The following is a 21,379-nucleotide window of genomic DNA, read 5'->3' on the forward strand; positions in this document are numbered from 1 at the left end:
TGTTGCAAACGTCTGAGTCCGGGTAATTAAAATGCTTATCCTGCATAAAAGTTGGGCAAGATTCCATTTGCATAGAAAAGCCGGTTGCTCCTGTGAAGAATCAAATGGTGGACCCTTTCCAATGGAAATTGTGGGCAAAAAAGAGCGTTTTTCACAAGCATAGTATTAGTGCAATGAAGTAAATGAGAAAGAGGAATACATCCGAAGGTATTCCTTTGTTTCCAAAAAAATTCCTGTAGGAAGGGCCACTCCATTTCATTTCGCACCGGAAGAACCGGTTTTCAATACAAGTAGAAAAGCCCAGCTTTTGTCTCTCAAGTTAGCACATAAATCAAAAACCAAACAAGAATACCTGGAGTGATTGTAGATAGAACAGCTTTATTTAAAAATAAAATTCACTCAGGAGTCCTTCGCCTCTTGCTCGACTGTTCTCTAACTTTTCTCTCGTCACCAGGACCTCTCCTATAGAGCTGGCACAGTTCATTCGATGCCTAAAGCAAAGCAAACGGGTTCAATCGAGTAGCCAATCATAACATCCACAAACTGTGCAATGAACCAATCAGAATTCGTCGCAAATGCACGCAACCGGGGCCAAGCGCGGGAAAACGCATACGTACAAGTCACGATTTGTCTTGGTTTAGCATTGATTGAGAAGGTGGCCCGAGCCACACAGCAGAAGATCTCTTCAGATAAAATTAAAAACACTGGCCAATAATGAAACTCGTGCGACAAACGTTTGGTCTTTATCAGGTAGGAGCTTAAGGAACGACGACGGAAACGGCAATGAAAACGTTACCTGAAAATATACCTTTATTTCATTTGTGCTACTTCGCCATTATTTCAACTCGCTCAACTTTTACAAAAATGGCGAGCTATCCAGGAACCAAATTGGTAGGAGTGGCGTACAAGTTAGGAAAGAAAATGAAAAATTCACCGTCGTGCGTTTACGTTCTCCAAAAAACCTTAAATGTGGTCATTTCTCGTTGTTGTTTTGCAGAGGACGGCAAAGAAATGTACCAAAATGTAAAACGCACGTGTAGAGCTATTGTTTTTGCTCATTAAACCTATTGTTTTGCGGCGTTGTCGTTGCCGTCGCCGTCGTCGTTGCTTAAGCTCCCTATTGTGCAACTGTCAACTTCAGCGTTAAAACTAAAGATCTCATAAATAACACAGCAGTTGGTGGAGACTGACTGAACAAGACGGGTCGATAATGAAACTCGTGCGATGCTTGTTCTGTGCAAAGTATTAAAGCTTCGAGTAGTCCCACCTCAGGATTTCACCCAAAGACTTCATTCTTGCGGTTCTTTTATGGGAATGAAAGTGTTAAAAATGTGTTTTTAAAAAATTTGTCTTACCAATGGAAATGCTGCTCGCAGGCGAGAGCGTTCTGTATGAGCTTCAGTCCAGTTCTGGACCTGCAAACAGATCAAAGAGAGCAAGTGAACCTTGAATGGACTTTGCCAAGACATTGCCAGGGTTCTTAGACTTTCTCACTGCCGCTGGTTGAACTAAATTTAGACCTCACGATTTCTACGCTGTCGCATGGTGCTGTACTTCGTTAAGGCAGAACGCTAATTCTGGAATTTGGCTGCTGATTAACCAAGGTTTGTTTTACTATTGTTGTTGTTGTTGTTGTTGATTATGATGATGATGATGATGATCATCATCATCATCATCATCATCATGATCATCATCATGATCATCATCATGACGACGACGAAGGCGACGACGACGACGATGATGATGATGATGATGATGATGATGATGATGATAATGCTTGATCTGTCTGTTGGTTGGGTGGTTGGTGGGTGGGTGAGTGGGTGGGTGGGTGGGTGGGTGGGTGAGTGGGTGGTGGCAGGGTCAGGAGGCCTGGCGCTTTTGCTCTTCTGAAAACGTGACCTAAATAAACTTGGCTCTATAAACTTACAAATAAGAAGAACTTTCTTACCAGGTTGCATTAATCATGGAGTAATGACTGGTAAAGGCTCTGTCCAGACAAGAAGGACACATTAATAGTTCCGAGGCATCAACAATCTCACAGGTCGATTTACAGCACTTTATCTGAAAATTAAATCACCAAAAATGTTTTCATAGACAGAATGGAACGGGGCACATGCTTTCACCAGCGTTTTTTTCTAATCTCGAGTCAAAGGTGCACTATTAGAGGTCGTTTGTTAAAGCCTTATTTGCTATTTGCCAATTTCTGCGACAAGAAGTTCCACTTTGGCTGCTTTAATTTCCATCACACAAAAAATCGACTCCGTAAAATATAAAATAAGTGTTCAACCTCAGTTTTTTCGTGGGGACAAACAGAACTGTTTATAATGGGCGGGTGTCTGTATTAGGCGCGTGTCCATAAAGCGGGGTTCTACTGAAGAAGGTGAATAAACATACTTCTGCATCACTAGCAGCCCAACAGCTCCTTTAACTTGTCGAATGTTCTCAACCTGGCTGAGAAAGCAAATCGTGGAATAGCTTGCCTAAATTCTGCTCATCAACAGAAATCTGAACTTACGATTCATGTACAAGGACTGAAAATAAAGGAAGGAGAGAAAAACCATTACCACCAACCTGTCTCTGTAGTTTATACGAGTAGAGTTTGGTATGACGAGGATATTCCACAAGATGATCGATAAGGTGTCCACGTCCATCACACAAAGTTAATCTGAAAAACCACAACGAAATTTCAATGTACAGTTATTAAAGACTCTTTTTTTTTTCAGCATGTTGATCCTCCTTGTCTCTAAATCTTCAAGCACGCCGGCTGAAAGCTTCATAAGTCGGCTTTCAATAAGTTATTAAATATTCTAGCTTCATCTCTGTGGTAAAAAAAAACTACTGGAACAAGCTTCCCGACGACATTGTTAATCTCCGAGATCGCGACAATTTCAAATCTCCTCTACGCGACCACTACAATTTTTAAATAATTATTGTATTATGTACTTCTTATTTTAATACTCTATCCTTGTAATTTATTTATTTATTTATTTATTTATTTGTTTGTTTGTTTGTTTTTTTATTTATTTGTTTACTTTACTTTTTCACTTATTACCAGATGTGATGCAGTTACATTGTTTTATCGGTGAACAAAGTCGATGGAGATGTAGACTTACAAAAACGGAAAAAAAAGACTCTTCAACTTAATGTTAACAGCAAATAAAGGGGAAAAAGTAAAAGTATTCTAGTGTCGTTCATAAACAAGTAAAAGTTATGGCATGTTTTAATTGAATCCTCCGAACTGCATGTCTTCTTAACATCGCTGTAAATTCAAAAGAAGGTGGTCGTGTTAACGGCGTTCCGCTGTATATAATATTATACTACAGCGGAAGCCCGTTACGGTAATTTTGTGTGTTTTGGTCAAAACTGCTCAATTTTCGCAGCATGGAATTGCTGTTAGAGCACAATTAAGAAAATATTAAGGGATTTTTCCGAGGAAGAAGAAACTATAATCAGTTTTTAGCGACTTCTCTACAATACACAGGAAGAACTTGAAAAAAATGGCCAATTTTTTCAAGTTGCAATCTACTTCTATCCTAGCCATCCGCAGCCAAACATTATTAATACTAGTCTCTGTGCACTTGTATGGTTATTATTAACAAAACTGAACCATTATTTTAACGTTTTCATCAATGAATTCAACTATGTTTTTTGGCCACTCAAAATGACACACAGAAACGGTGACACTACCTCTCTAACGAGGTTGTACAGCTAAGGAAATGACTGGACTTTCAATTCGTTCGCGGCACAAAAAATTGGTCGTGATAACGTGGTGGCCGTAAGGCGGGGTGCCACTGTAATTATATATAGAGAGCGGTTTTCAATTTAATGTCGAAAGTAATTTCGCGTTTGTTTTGGTTTTGCATTACTACGCTCTGTGATTGGTTAACAAAGCTCGCACCACTTTCTCAACCAATGGGAATCTAAACCAAAACCAATCGTGTTTTGGCCGCACGCGTTTTCCCGCGCTTTGCGCCAATTACATGTATTTGCTTCGAATTCTGATTGGCTCGTTGTGTTGTTTACATCTGTTGCGATTGCCCAGAGTAATTACTTTGGTTTTGGTTTTACGACACTCAATTGGAAACCGCTCTATGACAACAATTCTCTCAACTATAAAAAAAGTGGCCACTTACCCACACTCAAAACAGTAAGCGAGGTTTGACCTCAAACCACAATCACTGCATTTCACATCCTTAGACTCCCGGAGCTTTTGACATCTGGAATCAGGATGATAGAAGAGAGAAATTAACTAATAGACAAGGGGATTACAGTAGGTTTGACATTTGACATTTGACATTTTTTTATACTCTCCACTCTTACTGTTACATAAGCGCAAAATACAAAAGTTGGAGGTATTAAAAAACATAGACTAACACGCAGCTCAAAAATACAATTCAAAAAGGGGGAAGGAGAGTAGAGGGGGCACCTCTAGTAAAACTAAATACTGTGCATCTTTAAAGGTAGTAAATTGATAAGAAAAGAAACTAAGTAGAATAGAAAAAATAAGAAAGATATAGCAGAAGGAAAACAAAAAGCAAAGAGAAACGAAAATAATTGGAATAAAGTATCATTAATAATGAGCAAGGAAGGTGTCATCAATTAGTTAAGTAGAAGCGAAAGATTGGTTTATCAACAGAGTTGATAAAGTAACTTGGTCAGCATAAAGAGATTCGAGTGCTGATGTTTCAAGCAGAAACCCTTTGTCAGAGCAAAGAGCGAAGGGCTAACGCTCGAAACATCAGCACTTGAATCTCTTCATGGTGACTAAATTACTTTATCAACGCAGTTGATAACCAAACATCACAGAAATTATCTGTTGTGTGGGTGGGATGATTCAATGTGAGGCTAGATATCACAACTGGAGTGTTTGTAAAGCCTGGTTTACATGTACGACGCAAGCACAAGGATGTTTACACGTGCGATAAGCATAAGCATAAGGTGACATACGTAAACGCAGAAGCATAATAAATGTGGCACAATCGCGTACCCTGCGAGCAGAGTCTCTTCAATCTTCCTCTAGGAGGATCGAAGAGACTCTGCTCGCAGGGTACAATCGCGCGGCCGGACTGCTTTTTGGTGCGAGATTTGATTCTAACATGGAGGACTAGAATGTACGCTGACAACTTGTCACTGTTTTTCAGTTTTCTTTCCTTGTGCTTGTACTTATGTTTGCGTTGTCCCGGTTTACACGTACGACGCAACGACGCAAGCACAAGAGAATGGAAATCGTTCCATTCTCTTGTGTATGTGCTTAAAATTGCTTGCGTCATACGTGTAAACCAGGCTTAATAGTTATTGCTCGTTGTGTATTGTCACGATATTCCAATGTAACATGATTAAACCTCAGTGCGTGAAAAGGTGTCCTAAAACTCAACATTAAAATAACAACCTTAGAACACGGACACTGATCAAAATGGTCCAACCATTAAAATACCTTTTATAGTAATCTTTTAATGAGCTTGAGTAAAATGATCCTTTTGAGTTATTCTACCACAAAACAAAAATTAATATAATTAAAATTAAATAAATAACACTGCAGGTAATACCCTGCTAGCAGAGCGTTTCTTTCTGGCATGTTTATTATTAGCATGTGCGAAGTCATTTGCGTCTCTGGTATTTTGCATTTCGCGAAGTTGGCTCATTGTTTAGCGTCGTCGGCACGAACGACTATGCACATGCTAAAAAAAACTTGGCAGAAAGAAACGCTCTGCTAGCAGGGTAGCAGCTAAAAGAAGCCAAAAGTACAATTACTTAATCAATGACCATCCAGAGTAGAACATTCATATGAAAATTTCTTCTCAGAAACCAAACTTATAAGTACAGTAACTGACTACCGGTTTGCATCACACATCACAGATTTCGTAAATGTTAGAGATATCAACTTAACTCTTTCGTCCTCAAAGACCTCAAAACCAACCCCTGAGTCAGGAAAAGTGGATCTAAACTTTTAGTTTGTGCATCTCGATGAAGAGGGTCGTACAGGGTTATTTTCGTGATGCGTGATTAACTGATTTTATTTCCCGTGAAACGTGAATGTAATAAATTATTCTTCGTAATCCGTGACCTGAAGGTTTTGCGTGACCCGTGAAGAGCTTGAAAACGAAATTTTCATTTCTGTGATCCGTGATTTGCTATTTTTTCTGTTCGTGAACCGTGCAAGAGACCCCCCCCCCCCCCTTGTACGACCCTCAATGAAATACCACCCTGTCAGAAACTGTGTCCAATTAATTCACAAATACATGTGAAAGCACTTGAGCACTGCTTTTATGTAGTATCATTCACATATTATGACGTATACAAGGTTTTTACTTTTTATTACTGACTCAAACTTGAGTAAAAAGCTCTTTAATGAGTAGAATTTGCCTATTTTAGCCATCTTGTGTGAGCCCACCTGTTTACTGCCATCTCCTCTCAACTGTCCACCATCAACTGCTGAAAATACAAAGCCAAAAAAATTAAACATTTGTTTGGTCCTTGGATCCAAAAATAGAAGAAAAAGTAAAAACAGTTTGCAGACCAAGATGACAACAAAACAATAAACTCATCCCACATACTGAAACATTACATACAAAAACACCAACAACAACAACAATGCTGTTATTTATTTTTAAGTCAAAATCAATGACTTATTAGCTAAAATAAATATAGAAAAGCAAACATAAATACTTCAGTCGTTTGTACATGTTGCCATGAGAGATTTGAATAGTGTATGCTTGTTCATGTTCTTTTTTTATTTCTACAACATGTCTACCTGTCACAGAGTTGCCAGTCTGCACAGTACAATCTTCTGGAAGGTGTCCCACACGTCTGCACTTCCAACTGAAAACAAACACCAAAATATCAGCTCACAGTAACCTTAGATAACTCAACTAATCCTTTAACATATCTCTGAATAATGAAGATCCAACTGTGTTCAGTTGATACTGCAGTGAACTGTCTCGAAGCAGACAGTCTATCACACATCAGACATGCATCTTTCTAAGGAACCGATCCATTTGCCTTCAACTACATGTAGGCAAGAACCTCCCTTAAGGACAGTGCCTATAACTAATAAAGAAGTATTTTTGTACATGGTTTATGACTATGTGGGGAAACCAGATCTTAGCAAGTGCTATTGAAATCGAAAAAGAAAATTGGGGCTAACCACGCATTTTTTAGACATAATTAAGCAACATTTATTCTTAAAAACAGTAAAATACAGAGCAATGTATGGCGGTTTTTTTCCAATTAATTGACGTTTCATTATCTCTGAAAAACACATAATTGCCCAGAATTTTCTTTTTTGAAACCAAGAGCACTTGCTAAGTTCTGCTTTCTCTGCATAGTTTTAAGCCACGCAAAAATATCCCTGTATTAGTAGGCACCACCCATAGAAAACCTGAGTATCTCGAGATGCGCAGCCGGAAACGTTTGCGCACTAAAAAAAGTAGGTACCATCCTTAAGGCAGACAGAGCTGCTATTGAGGGTACGAGGTTAAAGACAAGATACCTATGCTATTTTTTTTACAGATGTTTCATTAGGCTATACTGTCTCTTCTCAGCAGTAAAAAAAATGCAACCCTTGAATGAGTGCTCCAGAGGGTACCCACCTTTAAGAGAGGTCCAGAATGATTGGCCTTATTTTGCATACACTTTCAAAAACTCATTAATAATCCATAAGCCCATTGACCTATCAAATGGTCGATAATAGATGACGTGCAGTGACTTAATATTGATAAACCTCTTCCTTATTAGTATGAGGTGTTTGATCAGCTGATAAAACACTCCTCATTAGTATGCAGCGTTTTTCTTGTATGCTAATTTCCAACGTTCACAAAAGCATAATTGTTATGAACTCTATTGACACACGCTTTTCCAGGAATATTTTTGAAGCCGTTTAAAAAAACTCACAGCACGTGTTTTATCGGGTCTAAAACCCGATAAAGTACTCCTGCTCATTTTTTAAACATTACTTTTAATTGATGAATTTATTTACCATTTGTAGCTGGACAAAGTGCTGACTTGCTCTTTATATTTGAGTTTTGTTTCATCCCAGGCCTCTGGGTGCATTTCTGGAAGACTGCTCAGCTGACGAGGCTGCATTCTAGAGCATTCAAACAAGATATAAATAATAATGATTAACCATTTATTGTGTATGCAATACTTCTTTATCAACAATCAGACCATGTACGTGTATCATGATTAGCATAACCTTATTTTATTGAAACAATTTTCACCCCGGGTTGGGGAAATTATGATTGTTTGCCTTTAAAGGGGTCCATATCAAGGGAAAATAATTATAAGTTAAACCTAATTTGGTACAAAGCTGACATGTTTTGTGATGAAGCCTCACTTAAAACATACTGAGGGCAGCCAGGCAGTCAGAAATAATATAATATTGTCAAACTCTTAAACAGGAAATTCCCATATAAAAGGGGACTTGCCAGTGCCGTAAGTGGCAATTCTCACCATCCTTTGTCAATCAACCATCAGAGCATAAACACTGACAAACAACATGCGTCTTTTTCTATGAACCTTACTGATAAAGTTGGCTTAGTTTTCAGAATAAACCCTCAGTGTTATTTGAATAATTATTAGAAACCAATGTCTTATATTGCTGTGGTGATAATATTATAAAATTTTGAGGCATACTTTTTCATAGGATACTTGAGTCAACAACTTGCCACGATCCAACGACACCTTAATTGGCATGTCATACCCACAAAATGAGGAGCTTGCCCTTTTATAGTGGAACGTCTTGTTTAAAATATCACTGATTGATCTGAATAAACAGGTGCAAAGCCAAAGGGGAACATTTGTAAATGGGAGGAGACACGATTATTTTATTCCAGTAAATTACATAATACACTGTAAAGGCTATCGCAATCATGGCATTTACATTTGCAGAAAACTTGTTTCTCTTACAATATCTAATGACATACACAAATGCACACAATCTTACCTTTCTTGCTTCCTGCGGCTCACTACAGTTGTTGATGTTTCCTTACTTGAACTCTCTCCAGAGGTTTTTACAGATTTCTTGGAGCTAAAACTCTAAAAAGTTGAGGCAAAACCCATTACATTTATAATCCTAATACGATTACATAGGTTTCATTACAACAACTAATCTAAAAATCCAGTAGTTTGTGGAAACTCACTCACATTATATTTAGACAGTCTTGTCGACTGGTGTGATAAATGGACTTTGCTCAGTTGTAATATGAAAACTCGCGCAGTTTTAATACTGACCAGTAGTTACTTGATAAATTTATTAATTACTAAATACATAATTATTAATTAAATTGTGACAGCATTTTAAACCTCTTGTTTAGAACTGAGTCCAAAGAAATCCACATCACCACCATCTGCATCATCACTCTCACTGCAGCTGCTTGAAGCTGACAAATTTCCAATCTTGTCACTTTTAGAACCATCATTGTCTGAGGAGTCACAGTCTTGATATGCTACAAGGAAATTATTTTTGATAAACATTTTTACAGTTTAAGGACGGTGCCTACTAATACAGAAGTATTTTTGTGCGGTTTATGACTGTGCGGGAAAAGCAGACCTTTGCAAGGGCTATTGGAATCCAGAAAGAAAATTGGGGGTAACCACGTATTTTTCAGAGATAATTTAGCAACAATACTTCTAAAAGGCGCCAAAATATAAAGAAATTTATGTATGGCAGTTTTTATTAAATTGAAGCTTAATTGTCTCTGAAAAATGCATGGTTACCCCCAATTTTCTTTTGGGATACCAAGAGCACTAACTAAGTTTGCTTTCTCCGCATAGTTTTAAACTGCGCAAAAATATCCCTGTATTAGTGAGCACTACCCATAGGAAACCCGAGTATCTCGAGATGCGCAGAACGTATGCACAGTAACAATAGTAGGCACCGTCCTTAATTTCAATAGTTTTACATGACTTTTTTTTTCAAGAATACTATCAGCAGTATGAGAAACTCTATATGCCAAGGCTAGGAACATGTTCGAACAACAAGAAGAACATGACATCACGTCTTTTATACACATTCTACGCTCTTAAAAATATTCAGTAAAACTGTAGCTTACATGTAGCTTACATGAAAGCTAAGAAAACATGGACTATTTCAATGACTCTTGCATGAATGGTTTTATATGTTTTTATATGGCAAACAACTGAAGAGGCTTGAAGAGCGAAATATATATCAAACTTTCATATTTTTTTTATTAAGGTACTGTATTTACCGGTAGGTATTTTCCTAGCTACCATGTTTTTACAGTTTTATTGAACATTTTTAAGTGCATAGAACGTGTATACAAGATGTGATGTTGTGTTCTTCTCATTATCAGCAGTATGTTTCCACTGGGTTGGTGGGTCACATGCACCCTCGTCCAAACAACACATTTACTAACAGCATGTCATACAGCTACATGTACACATGTATAAAAACCCAAGAAATGCTTTTCTTACATGCTTTATATTTATTTGTTGCCTGGATCAAGTACAGGTCTGAAATTACCAGAATATGTTTGAGTAGTTTAATCTCTCATTATCATCATTTGATGTATAAAGTGTATTCTTGTTATGCACTATAGTTGCTCTTACTGGTGTAGTAAATAACTAAAAGCACATACAATGTACATAAATATATTTATAACATAGTATGCATGCTTCCCTACCTAATTCCCATTGGCATCATCATGGTACATTTCTAAACATACAGTACCCACAGCTGTGCATCCATAAAATGATGTGTGCAACTTGCAGACAAACTTGGGTTTCTGTCGCTTAGTTTTAGTTTGTACAAACTACATAATTCAAAGAAGCAAATTTTTGTTGACAATTTCAGATGTAACTTTTTTGTTGAGACCATACCATTGTGGCGTGTTTGTAAACAGCTGAATAGAACCTTTTTTTTTTTGGTACACTAGTGCACTGAGAGAATTTTGTAATCAATCACAAATAAAACCTGTTTTCCACACACTACTTTTTGATACTTTGTTGTCACTATGTTATAAAGGAATTGGTTTTTAGCTGTGTGTGTATCAAGCTATGGATGCACTTGGGAAGTTTGGAGAGCACTCAAGAAGCTAGAGTTGCTCTCGGCTACACCTCGAGCAACTCTTACGCTTCTTTCATGCTCTACTCCAAATTTCCCGCATGCATCCATAACTTGATACACGCACGCTATTAAAGCATGAGCCAATTCTTAAATATTGTATTTCAACATGTCTTGTATTGCACATGTACAAAAACCCTTTTCCAAATAAGTAAGCATATGACATCAGAATACAGCTCATATAAGGTAGTGGTTAAAATCTATAGTTACATCAGTGAGCATGATGAGTATTTCTCCATGGATCACAACTTTTGATTTCCAAGAACAAAAATTGGTGTTTTTGAGAGTACTCTATTTAAGACAAAAACTAAGACACTTCCTTTGCAAAACAATATTTTGAGTTTCAATGGACATGTCAGGAACCAATGTTTTTGAAGTGTGGCCAGTCTAGAATAAACCCTGGGTAAGGGAGATTGTTTCAGATCAGACTTTAAAAAGTTAAAAATTACCAAGCAAAGCTGCTGGAATACTGAGTGGTTCATCAAGTGGCAAAGGCTTAGAACATATTTTTGGACTAAACGCAGCCTCAGAATTGTCATCCTCTGCTTCCTCTGTAGCAAGTTTTCTTCTTTTTCGCCTCCTTCTCTTTGCTGGCTTTTCTTTCTTGACACCTGTCAAACAAACAAATATAATTCTACAAAATTCCAAATACAGCAACAACTAATTTAAACAACTGTAGTTGTATTAATATTACCAAAGTCAAGTTCTCTGGACATTGGAACATAAACGGTTATTGGCACTTCGAAGGTTAATAACAAGTTTATACTAACAATGGAGGAAATATAGGAAGGAAGTAATGTAACATCTATTAAAACAGCAAGTGGCAATCCTTTAATTTCTATCAGCTTGGGAATCCTTTTTGTTTTGCATATTCACTTGTTTGTTTACTACTTATTTAAGGTGGCCGAACACAGTTTGCGTGCGCTTTACAGATTCTGTTAGTGATGCTATTTAAAGCACGCGCTAGTGTTGTGGTACGCAAATACCGCGGTCGATAAAGTGATCCCTTAATTTCACATGAAATGGATAATAAAGTTAAGTTTTGATCCTAAATAACTACGTTTCTCGTTTCTGGACTCTTTTTCTTTTCTTTCCGAGCAAAAAAGTCATTCACCAAGACCTTTTGCATGCTTTCATCTTTGCCATGAAACCCATTTCAAGCCACGCATGCGCATTTGACCAAAAAATTGACTGGTTGTTTTCGTGGAAATGAACTGTTTTCTAAGGAACCGCTCATTAGAATTTAGTGACATTTGGCATGAAAATAGTTCCCTAAAAGCGTAACTCGCCTACAAAGAGAAACCTAAATCTAACAGAGGGTATCTTCACAAAACATTAAAATGCAAAATCAATATTTACAGAAGATCTCTCTGTTAAAATTACATGAAAGTAGTGCAACTGTGTCAGTGTTTTGTGAGTTTTTCTAAATACAAAAAATGGAAAAAATCTAATGAGTACATTTTCTAAAAATAAAGGAAACTTACTATTTATGGACGTTTCATAGTTCGCTGTGTTGCCATGGAAACGGTACTTAGCTCAACAAGACGTACGGAAATACATTCCTTCTTAGTTGGTCTTACATCATACCAATTTTGGGCGTCCAGAAGTACATAGTTTACAAATAACATCTTCTAATGCCTGTACACTAAAAAATGTATTCGGCCACCTTAACTTTTATTTTAGTTGTGGCTGTCAATTTGTAAACACCAAATTTATTTGTATTTGTATTTATTTGTATTTGAATTTAGTTTAGTATAGACATACCTACCCGCCTCGACTAGCTTTAGCTATTTGCGGGTAGGTATATAACTAGCTTGTAACTGTCTATTTTTACTAAAGTGTGTTGTTGTTGTTTGTTGTTGTACCTTCAATCTTGGAGCTACCACAAGCATTTGTAATGAGTGCTCCAAAGACTGCTCCTTCATCAGAACCTGGAAGATCAATGATTGGCAACTGACAGAACTTTAAAGCAGTGTTAAATGAATTATTGCATAACTATCAGTTTGAAAGACAGCTGGCGGCTGCTGCAAATTCTACTTATGGTCAATTTGAAAAGATTTTTTGTTACTGTTACATAATAGTCATGTACTTACCGTATCTGACAGAAGCATTTCTAAACTCCTCTTTACTCACTTGACCAGTAGCAATTTTGTAACCCTACATGTAAATGGGCATATATGTAATAAAGCAAGTTAACAAATGTCTTCATGCAAACATCAAAGAAACGTTCAAACAATGACTACTTTTCCCTTCAAAATCCTCCAAAGATTTTCGTACCTGTAAGTTTCCAAGGAATTTGTCAAGCTTGAATCCCTTGGCATCTATTAAAATTCCAACAAACACCAAAAATAAGAAGTTAATTGAAAGATCTATCCACTCAGAGAGGAGGTAAATCGGAGTTATGATGAGAAATATTATGTTTCCTTCCTTCTAAAACGAACTCACACATATAGGCCGGTCTCTTGTTGTTAAAAGAGTTCATGTTGATTCTTCCTCAAAACACAGAATCTTACACAAAGTACCTTTTAAGAAATTCACAACTGAAGACCACAATGTAACATGGGCTCAAACCAAGCCGCGCATGACGTTTTAGAGTTGTCCACTGCTGACACTTTATATTGCTGGCGCTTACAGTCATCCCCAGGTTCCTCTCAACTTTCGGTTCGTGTGGATAGTCGAAACAATGTAGAACGTCGATCAATTGCAGAAGAAAAGTACTCCAAAATCTCCTCTGCCCTTTAAAATGGAAGAGGAAGAAATCGACTTCAAAGTAGAAGCTGAAGCAGTGATAGAGGACATCTCATTTACTGTCATATCGATCAGCATTTCGAGCAAACTTCCTGCCTCGCGCGAGTGTGTTTACCTGAATGTTTTGACCAAGGAACACAAAAGTCTCTGTATCGAGCTAAGCGTGCTCGGATTTCGGGTAAGTGTTGCTGTACTTCTAGCACTTAATGCTCGAGCTGCCTTCATCGTTAAATCTTAAGTAGGGTTAAATCTTGAGAAAACATTTCGTAGATTATGGATTGTCATTGAACATTGCAGCGAGTCACGGCCGGTTGAAGTCAACATGCATGTTACATGTTACGTTAATTAACGGATAATTGCTTTTTGTTTGTGTCGGAGTGTTTTTTTTTTCTTTTGAAAATTACGATATACGGCTTAAATAGACAGGATGAAAGCTTTTTATGTTGGCAAATAAAACTGATCATTAGAAGTTGAACTTCTAACCGACCGATACAGAGTTTTCATCGACACTGGCATGTAAAATATTACACTGTATGACTAATTATTTTTATTAGTTGCCATTTACACTTTAAATATAAAGAGACAGCGAGATTAACCTTTACTTCATTATTTAAATTACATGCGATTTATTTGTTTGAGATATCTTATTGCCAGTCACAATTTTTTTTGGCTGAAACAAGAGACGGCAGTACAAACTCTATATATACACTCACAAAAATTACAAGAACAACAAAAATAATTTGCATAGGAGATGTACTATTATGCCACCCAGCGAAAGCAACCTCAAAACTTGTTATCGTCTACCAAAAATGTTAACTGCCAAATGTCAGTAGCTCAGCCATTTTTCCTTTATGCTGGAACTCAAACCTAACCAGGCAATTACTGCTTACTGCTGAATTATCGTGTGTTTCTACAAAACATTTTGAGAGAGGTGCAAGAGTCATTTTTAATAATTATTTGGAAAATTTATTTCTCAAACATAACTATGATCTGTTAGGGTTGGGAGAACTCTGGTTTTTTTATTGATGGGGAGGTGTGAAGACCTTTATTGGGTTTGAAATAAGTGACTGGGGACTTTTTAGTGGTCAGAAATTTACTGGTAGAAATGCAGAGGTGAGGTGCATACTAGCAGGATCCCTGAAGGGCTTATTCAAGAGTCGGGGTAGGGGGGATGGGGGGTAGTAATCCTCCAACGAACTTTTTGTTAAAGGACTACTGTCAGTTTACAATGTGACTGTGTAGGCAATTGGTGGTCCAACTGTGAATTGACCTTCCTTTACCTCAATCCAGGTTGTTGGAGAAAAGTTTGATGACAACCAAGAAGAAAACAAAACGTTGAAGTATTATGAGACAATGTATGCCTTGTTAGACTCAATCAGTCCTGGTTACACACAGTCATTTGGAGAGGCTCTTGTGCAGAAACTGTCTTCACTTCAAGTAGATGTTGATGGTGATGCTGATTCAAATGCCCCATAAGAGAAAACTGGTGAAAAAACTGAATCCTGACAGATGCTTTTATTATGTTTATTGAATGTGAACTTCAATTCAAATATTTACAATGATATATGTTGTGTGTTGATTATAACACTGAAAGGTGATGGTTTAGTGTACCCTTCGTACTAAATTCCTTTCACTAATCAAGTTGAATTTTCATGAAGAATGCCCTTAAAAAAGAGCTTGGTTGTGCATAAAAACGGGAGTAAGTAACTGAAAAGTGGGAAGAAAAAAACAGAAGATAATAACTTTCTTTTCTTTTGATTGTGCACCCCATCTATGCAATCCCCATGTTGGAACCTTGCTTTGCATGCAGGCTTGTCTGCATTGAACATTCACTTCTGTGCAATTTGCCTTCACATTTTATCATTTGTCTGTGGTCTTTTTGTTTATTTATTTTTAAATTAATTTCAATAAGGTTGGTTGATTTCTTCCGTATTTGTTCTGTTAGTTTAGTCATTAATAATGATGATGATATGTGATAAAGTTTGAATCAACACATTCAATAAGCCCTGCAGGACAGTGCGGTGTGTATAGGTGTAGTGTATAGTGTGTAAAGTCTGAATACTTTCTATATTAGAAGTCCGTATAAATTCTGTACATGCTTGATATTTTTAACTAACTGGAAGATAGAATATAGAGTATAGAAGTGGTGTTACGTGTAATTCAAGATCTTAGTGATTACACCATGTAAATGAAGAGACAAACAGTACAACGCTTAAGTTTTGGGTTTTTTTTTTTTTTTTTTGGAACCATCAAAATCAAAACCATCTAAATGGTTGTTTCCTAAGTTGATGTATAGAATTTTTAAGGCAACTTTTGTATGTAACTTTATATTGAAGGACAGTCAGATTTTTATATTTGTGCAGTAAATTATTTTCACTGGTATTTAAACATTGTCAGTAATACTTTTATTTGAAATTGTGCATATTTGAACTATTTTCCGTATTTAATAAAATACTTGAAATTCTTTGTTTAGCATCTTTTAAATGTGTGTGATGGATTGTGGGTAATGTGTTCAGAACTGACGGCTCAGTGTAAAGAATATCGTTGGGTCTGAAGCAGAAACGTATACCTACACCTGTAGGCGAAAGGGTAAGGTTGATTGTGACAGTTTGAAGAAAATTGTTTGGCTACAGAAAATTGTAATCAAGCAATAGATGGGTACGTGGGGGGGGGGGGGGTCCTCAGGTATGCTAGTGACAGGCAAGTGCGAAAGACGTGAGTTTATTAGACCAAAAAAAATCGTATTAGGGTAGACCCTGAAAAAAAGAATCCAATCCATAGAACGTAACCCTAATACAAATTTTGACATAAAAATGAGAACCTAGCTTTCGCTTGCTCTCAACGCCCCAAAAAAGTCCTTACCAAAAATGCTTATACCTCACTCCCCAAAAAGTCACCAGAAACACTAATTTCAAAATTAAACAAGATGCCCCTAACGGCATTTTCGCGGGATGCTTAATGTGGCCTCGTTTGTTCCCATTTATTCCCATAACTATTTAATAAAACTAGCCGATGAAATAGTTTGAGTCCCAAATATGGCCTCACTCACGTTTTCTATTCTGGTTATCTAATTTTCAATAAAAGTGCAAGATAACAACTTGTTCTCGTTTCACCAAAAAAAGAGAAAGAAAAACAGCCAAAATGCTTTCCTAAATGAAAAGTTTTAGTAAACAATGACAATCAAACTTTTTAAAGTAGATTTCCAGTTGCAATTCGACAAAGTGATGTGATGTGCGTTTTAGCTTATCAATGAGCTTTCCTCCTCGTATTGTGATTCTACAACTGTCAAACTTAGCATGATTCCTTCTCCAGGAACTCTCCAATTTCAACCGTTTAAACTGTCAAGTACTTCTTAGAAGATATTTTTTTTTCGATTTACCGCTTCAAAAGGGTTACTGATTTTCTTTTTGAAAACGGCATAGTAGAGTCGAAAACTTCAGTTGTTAACAATATGGTCTCCACAAGGAGACAGAATTAAATCCACGTTTAATGAATAAATCAAATGATAATTTGACGTCACACAGGTAGGGATGAGTGGGTTTCCCACCTCCCCCCCCCCCCCCCCCCTCGTGATATACGCGCCGATAATAGATTTTTTTGATTGGGCCGTTTTTGTTGAAGACAATCAGAACAATAGATCCCTTCTAGGAGAGAGCAGAGTTTACTGAACAAGATGCCCCTAATGGCATTTTCACGGGATGCTTAATGCCCCGGGCCCGGGCCTCATTTATTCCCATTGTATGCTTCGCAGATGTTCAAAACTATCCTCCCTTCGCATGATCGCAATTGAAATAATTGAATAGTTTATTCAGAAAGACTGCCTGATATTTTATCGTTGTGTTACTGGAAATCATAGCGGAAATTGCTTTCTGATAACTTCATGACCCCTCTGGGCGCTGGGCAACACTGACAGATATAGATAAGGGGATCTAACTCACGTTAACTATTGAAAAAAAAAAACAATGTAGAAACTATTTCTGTCTCCAAATTAAAGGTGAAAACGTAGGGAACAAAGCGTCCGTACAAAGCACGAGGTATTCTTCTTAACAAATGCTTTCCCCTAGACAGTCCGGTGGAACCTCTCCTTACGGACACCTCTATAATACGGACACCTCTCTATAACGCCCCTTGGTGTCCGTAATAAAGAGGTTTCACTGTAGTTAGGTTCCCACTTAGCAATCTGACAACCCAGTTACAAACAGAAACAAAGCTTTCCTAGATGAAAAGTTTTAGTAAAAGTTGAAAATCAAACCTTTTACTTTTTTTGTTAGGTCGATTAGCCGATTACCAGTAGCGCTTAGGCATCAGTTCGACAGTCTGTAGTGTCACGCACCAGTAATCACTGTACTGTGATCTCTGGTCTGGCTTCCTTTACATAGAATTATTCAATCTGTTTGTCAAAGCGTAATTTCTTCGCTGTGAAATCTCCAATTTCCACCGTTTAAACTGTCAAGTACTATTTAGAAGTTATTATTGCGATTTACCGCTTGAAAAAGAGGCTTAAATTCCGCCATTGAAAAAACAACCTTTCAAATGATGATTTCTTTATTACGGACACTAAGGGGACAGGAATAAGTGTTCGTATTATAGAGGTGTCCGTTTTAGAGAGGTAGGCATTTATATGGATTTCGGTCTCTCAGGGACCAAGTGAGCTGTCCGTTATAGAGAGGTGTCCGTAAGGAGGGGTTCCACTATACTTTGACGTCACACAGGTAGAGATGAGTGGGTACCCTCCCTCGTGATATACGCGTTCATAATGGATTTTGATCAGGCCGTTTTTGTTGAAGACAATCAGAATAATAGATCCCTTCCAGGAGAGAGCAGAGTTTAATGAATAAATTAATGTATACATTTGAAGCTACGACGAAGAAAAAAAGAAAAGAAACCTTGGGCGGTCTGCCCTGCGGGCATCCCGCGTAGAAAGATTAGACTGCCCTCAGGGAATCTCGAGTAAAAAGATACCAGACCGAAAACTTGACATGGTCTGCCCTGCGGGCATCCCGAGTAAAAATGTGATCCAATAGTCCCGCATATACAACGTCCCCATACAGACACACAATATTCGAGAATGGGTTTATGTGACTGAATGCTGATATATTTTGAAATTTCACATTTAAATTTTCTTTAAGCCTGTCCATAAGGATTAAGCAAGCTCGATAAAAGCGCGGCAAATTTCGCTTTACAAAAGCACAAGCTTTAGGGCTTTTTTTCCACTCACAGACAGAAGTGTTATCGATTCCCACACAAGTTATTGTTCAATGGAAATTTGCTCGCGAATTTTGTGAGTTACACACTTAAGCTTATGTAGTACTGACTGTAGGTTTTTTCATATCTAGATATCTTAACCACAAAACTCAAGTCTATGAGAAATATCTTTTTCGATGCCAAGTTTTTACGACTTCAAATTTCATAATTTTGTTTTCGCGCCAATTATGCATGCGGAACGAAGAAACAATTCCGTTCATTCTTCATGTGCCACACTGTCCAGTCCGGATCAATTAAACAAGCTGTAATTTTACTAGGTTTATTCTTATTTAATGTAATTCCACAATTCGCTTCATGCGCGATGTTTTAATGATAAAATGCTCTTACTTTGTCCACTTGTGTTTAACACTTTTAGTACGAACATAAGACGGCTTGAATGCTTAGAATGGCAAAACTTTGGTGCTATAAAATTTTACTCACCTGAAATTCTGAACAACGCTTTCGCCAATAAAATATAGAAAAATACAAGAACCCAGAAAAGAAATATCGGTTAAGGTAAATTACTGATGCATAGCCTCTGTGTGCATATTAGGTAATTATTTTGTTGAATATCAAGCGATACGGACGTAGGACTCTGCACTCGAAACTGTGTTGTCATATGCATGGTATTTTCTTTTCTTTTTTAATTTTTTCAATGGCAGTAATCAAGCAAAATTTGCCTTTGGTGTCTCGAGGCTTTTGTATGCACAAGCTCAATGTGCAGGGTCTTGCTTGGTAAAAATAAAAGTCCCTATGTGGAAAAAAGGTGAAATTTTAGTGTTCTAGAGATACCCTGGAAGAGAAGCTGACGTTGAAGATGATGTCCAGCCACCCCTCCTCACTCCGGCCTCTTTCTTGTTCCAGAGATCTAATCCCCTGCCCGAACAAGAACCATGGAGAGAAGAGAACATGGATCTGCGCAAGCGAACGAAGTCCCCGAAACCCTGCAAGGATACAGTCTGAAAACGCTGGTCCCGAAACAGGGATAACATCAAAGGAGGCCGTGTTGGTGCCTATATCAAAGACTCCATAAAATATGCAAGGCGAAAGGATATTGAGTCACGTTATCCCGAGCTTGAACATCTATGGCTCGAGGTAAAGGGCCGAAATAAACACAGCCAACTTCTTCTGGGAACGATTTATAGATCCTCAAGAATTCTTAGCGTTCAGCAGTGGTTATCGCAAATGGAAGATTTACTTACCGACTTAACAACATCATGGAACGGTCGATTGATACTAACTGGGGATTTCAATATCGATCTACTTCAACCCGATGCAGCGTTAAAAAAACGGTATTTAGACCTGCTTGACAGGTTTCATCTATCACAACATGTTAAAAAACCAACAAGAACTACTCCAACTTCACGGACTCTCATTGATCACATTATTTCAAACGAGCCCAAGAGAGTAACACATACTGGTGTTCTACCGTGCTCCAACATAAGTGATCTTGACGGTCCATATGCATTAATATTCGTACGGATAGATTTGTTCCACGTTTCAAGATCTTACGGAGTGAACGCCACTTTGAGGTAGAAAAATACATACAGGACTTTGAACAGCTCCCTCTCAGTATTATCTATGGTGTCGATGATCCTAACGACAAGCTGGACATGTTCAACACACTTGTCATTGAATGCAGTGAAAATCACGCGCCATTAAAACGCATGAAGATCACCCGTCCACCTGCGCCATGGCTACATCATGATGATGTAAGAAGCCTCCAGACTGAAAGGAACATGCTACGTCACAAAGCCCATGAAATTAATACTCCACAGGTATGGGAAGCATTCCGCAAGGTGCGTTGCCTCCTAAAAGAAAAGATCAAAGCTGCAAAACAACACTTCATTAATAAAGCCTTATCATCTTCTAAACCTAAAGAGGTTTGGCGAATAATACACCGAATCCTTCACCCTTCATTACAGCCCCTGAGACTTGATGTGAACAGCCTTAACAGATACTTTACAAACACCGCTCAGCGCACTCTCGGATCTACCAATGTCGATCCTAGAGATGATCTATTCAGTTTCATTAACAATTTGCATCAATCGGTACTGGAAGAGGAAGCCTTCAAGCTGCGGCTGGTTACACCAAGTGAAGTAGCTAGAGAGATAAATAGGATTCGGAATGATACATCTACCGTCCCTGATCAGATTTAAATCAAATTCATCAAACCAGTGACAGATATCATCGCTGGCCCGCTTACACATATTATCAATGCCTTTATAGAGATCTCATCTTTCCCAGAAGCATGGAAGATTGCCAGAATAACCGTGACCGATACCAAAAAATGAAAGTATTGCAAGT

General features: G+C 37.7%; 2 protein-coding genes across 3 annotated transcripts; one reads left to right on the forward strand and one right to left on the reverse strand.

Annotated features, from left to right (window-relative positions):
- Nucleotides 1–358: 358 nt before the first annotated feature.
- Nucleotides 359–13,630, reverse strand: LOC146467951 (uncharacterized). 2 transcript variants are annotated; one of them, XM_085125617.1, is made up of 16 exons: nucleotides 13,526–13,630; nucleotides 13,358–13,401; nucleotides 13,174–13,237; nucleotides 12,946–13,011; nucleotides 11,530–11,691; nucleotides 9,301–9,443; nucleotides 8,942–9,033; nucleotides 7,976–8,083; nucleotides 6,752–6,819; nucleotides 6,392–6,429; nucleotides 5,435–5,487; nucleotides 4,134–4,217; nucleotides 2,572–2,665; nucleotides 1,949–2,061; nucleotides 1,356–1,415; nucleotides 359–491 (listed from the first exon to the last, which is right to left on the reverse strand). In XM_085125617.1, the coding sequence occupies exons 1-16, from the start codon at nucleotides 13,560–13,562 to the stop codon at nucleotides 383–385; spliced, it is 1,335 nt and encodes a 444-aa protein (XP_084981743.1). In that variant the 5' UTR covers nucleotides 13,563–13,630; the 3' UTR covers nucleotides 359–382. The 2 variants fall into 2 exon arrangements, with proteins under 2 accessions (XP_084981743.1, XP_084981742.1); XM_085125616.1 differs by having other exon boundaries at nucleotides 6,392–6,432.
- Nucleotides 13,631–13,734: 104 nt separating this feature from the next.
- LOC146467952 (GSK3B-interacting protein-like) lies at nucleotides 13,735–16,294 on the forward strand. The gene is made up of 2 exons (XM_085125346.1): nucleotides 13,735–14,006; nucleotides 15,119–16,294. The coding sequence occupies exons 1-2, from the start codon at nucleotides 13,824–13,826 to the stop codon at nucleotides 15,302–15,304; spliced, it is 369 nt and encodes a 122-aa protein (XP_084981472.1). The 5' UTR covers nucleotides 13,735–13,823; the 3' UTR covers nucleotides 15,305–16,294.
- The last annotated feature ends 5,085 nt before the right edge of the window (nucleotides 16,295–21,379 follow it).

Source organism: Pavona decussata, unplaced genomic scaffold (genome assembly GCF_977016875.1).
Source record: "Pavona decussata unplaced genomic scaffold, jaPavDecu1.1 SCAFFOLD_134, whole genome shotgun sequence".
NCBI lineage: Eukaryota > Metazoa > Cnidaria > Anthozoa > Scleractinia > Agariciidae > Pavona > Pavona decussata.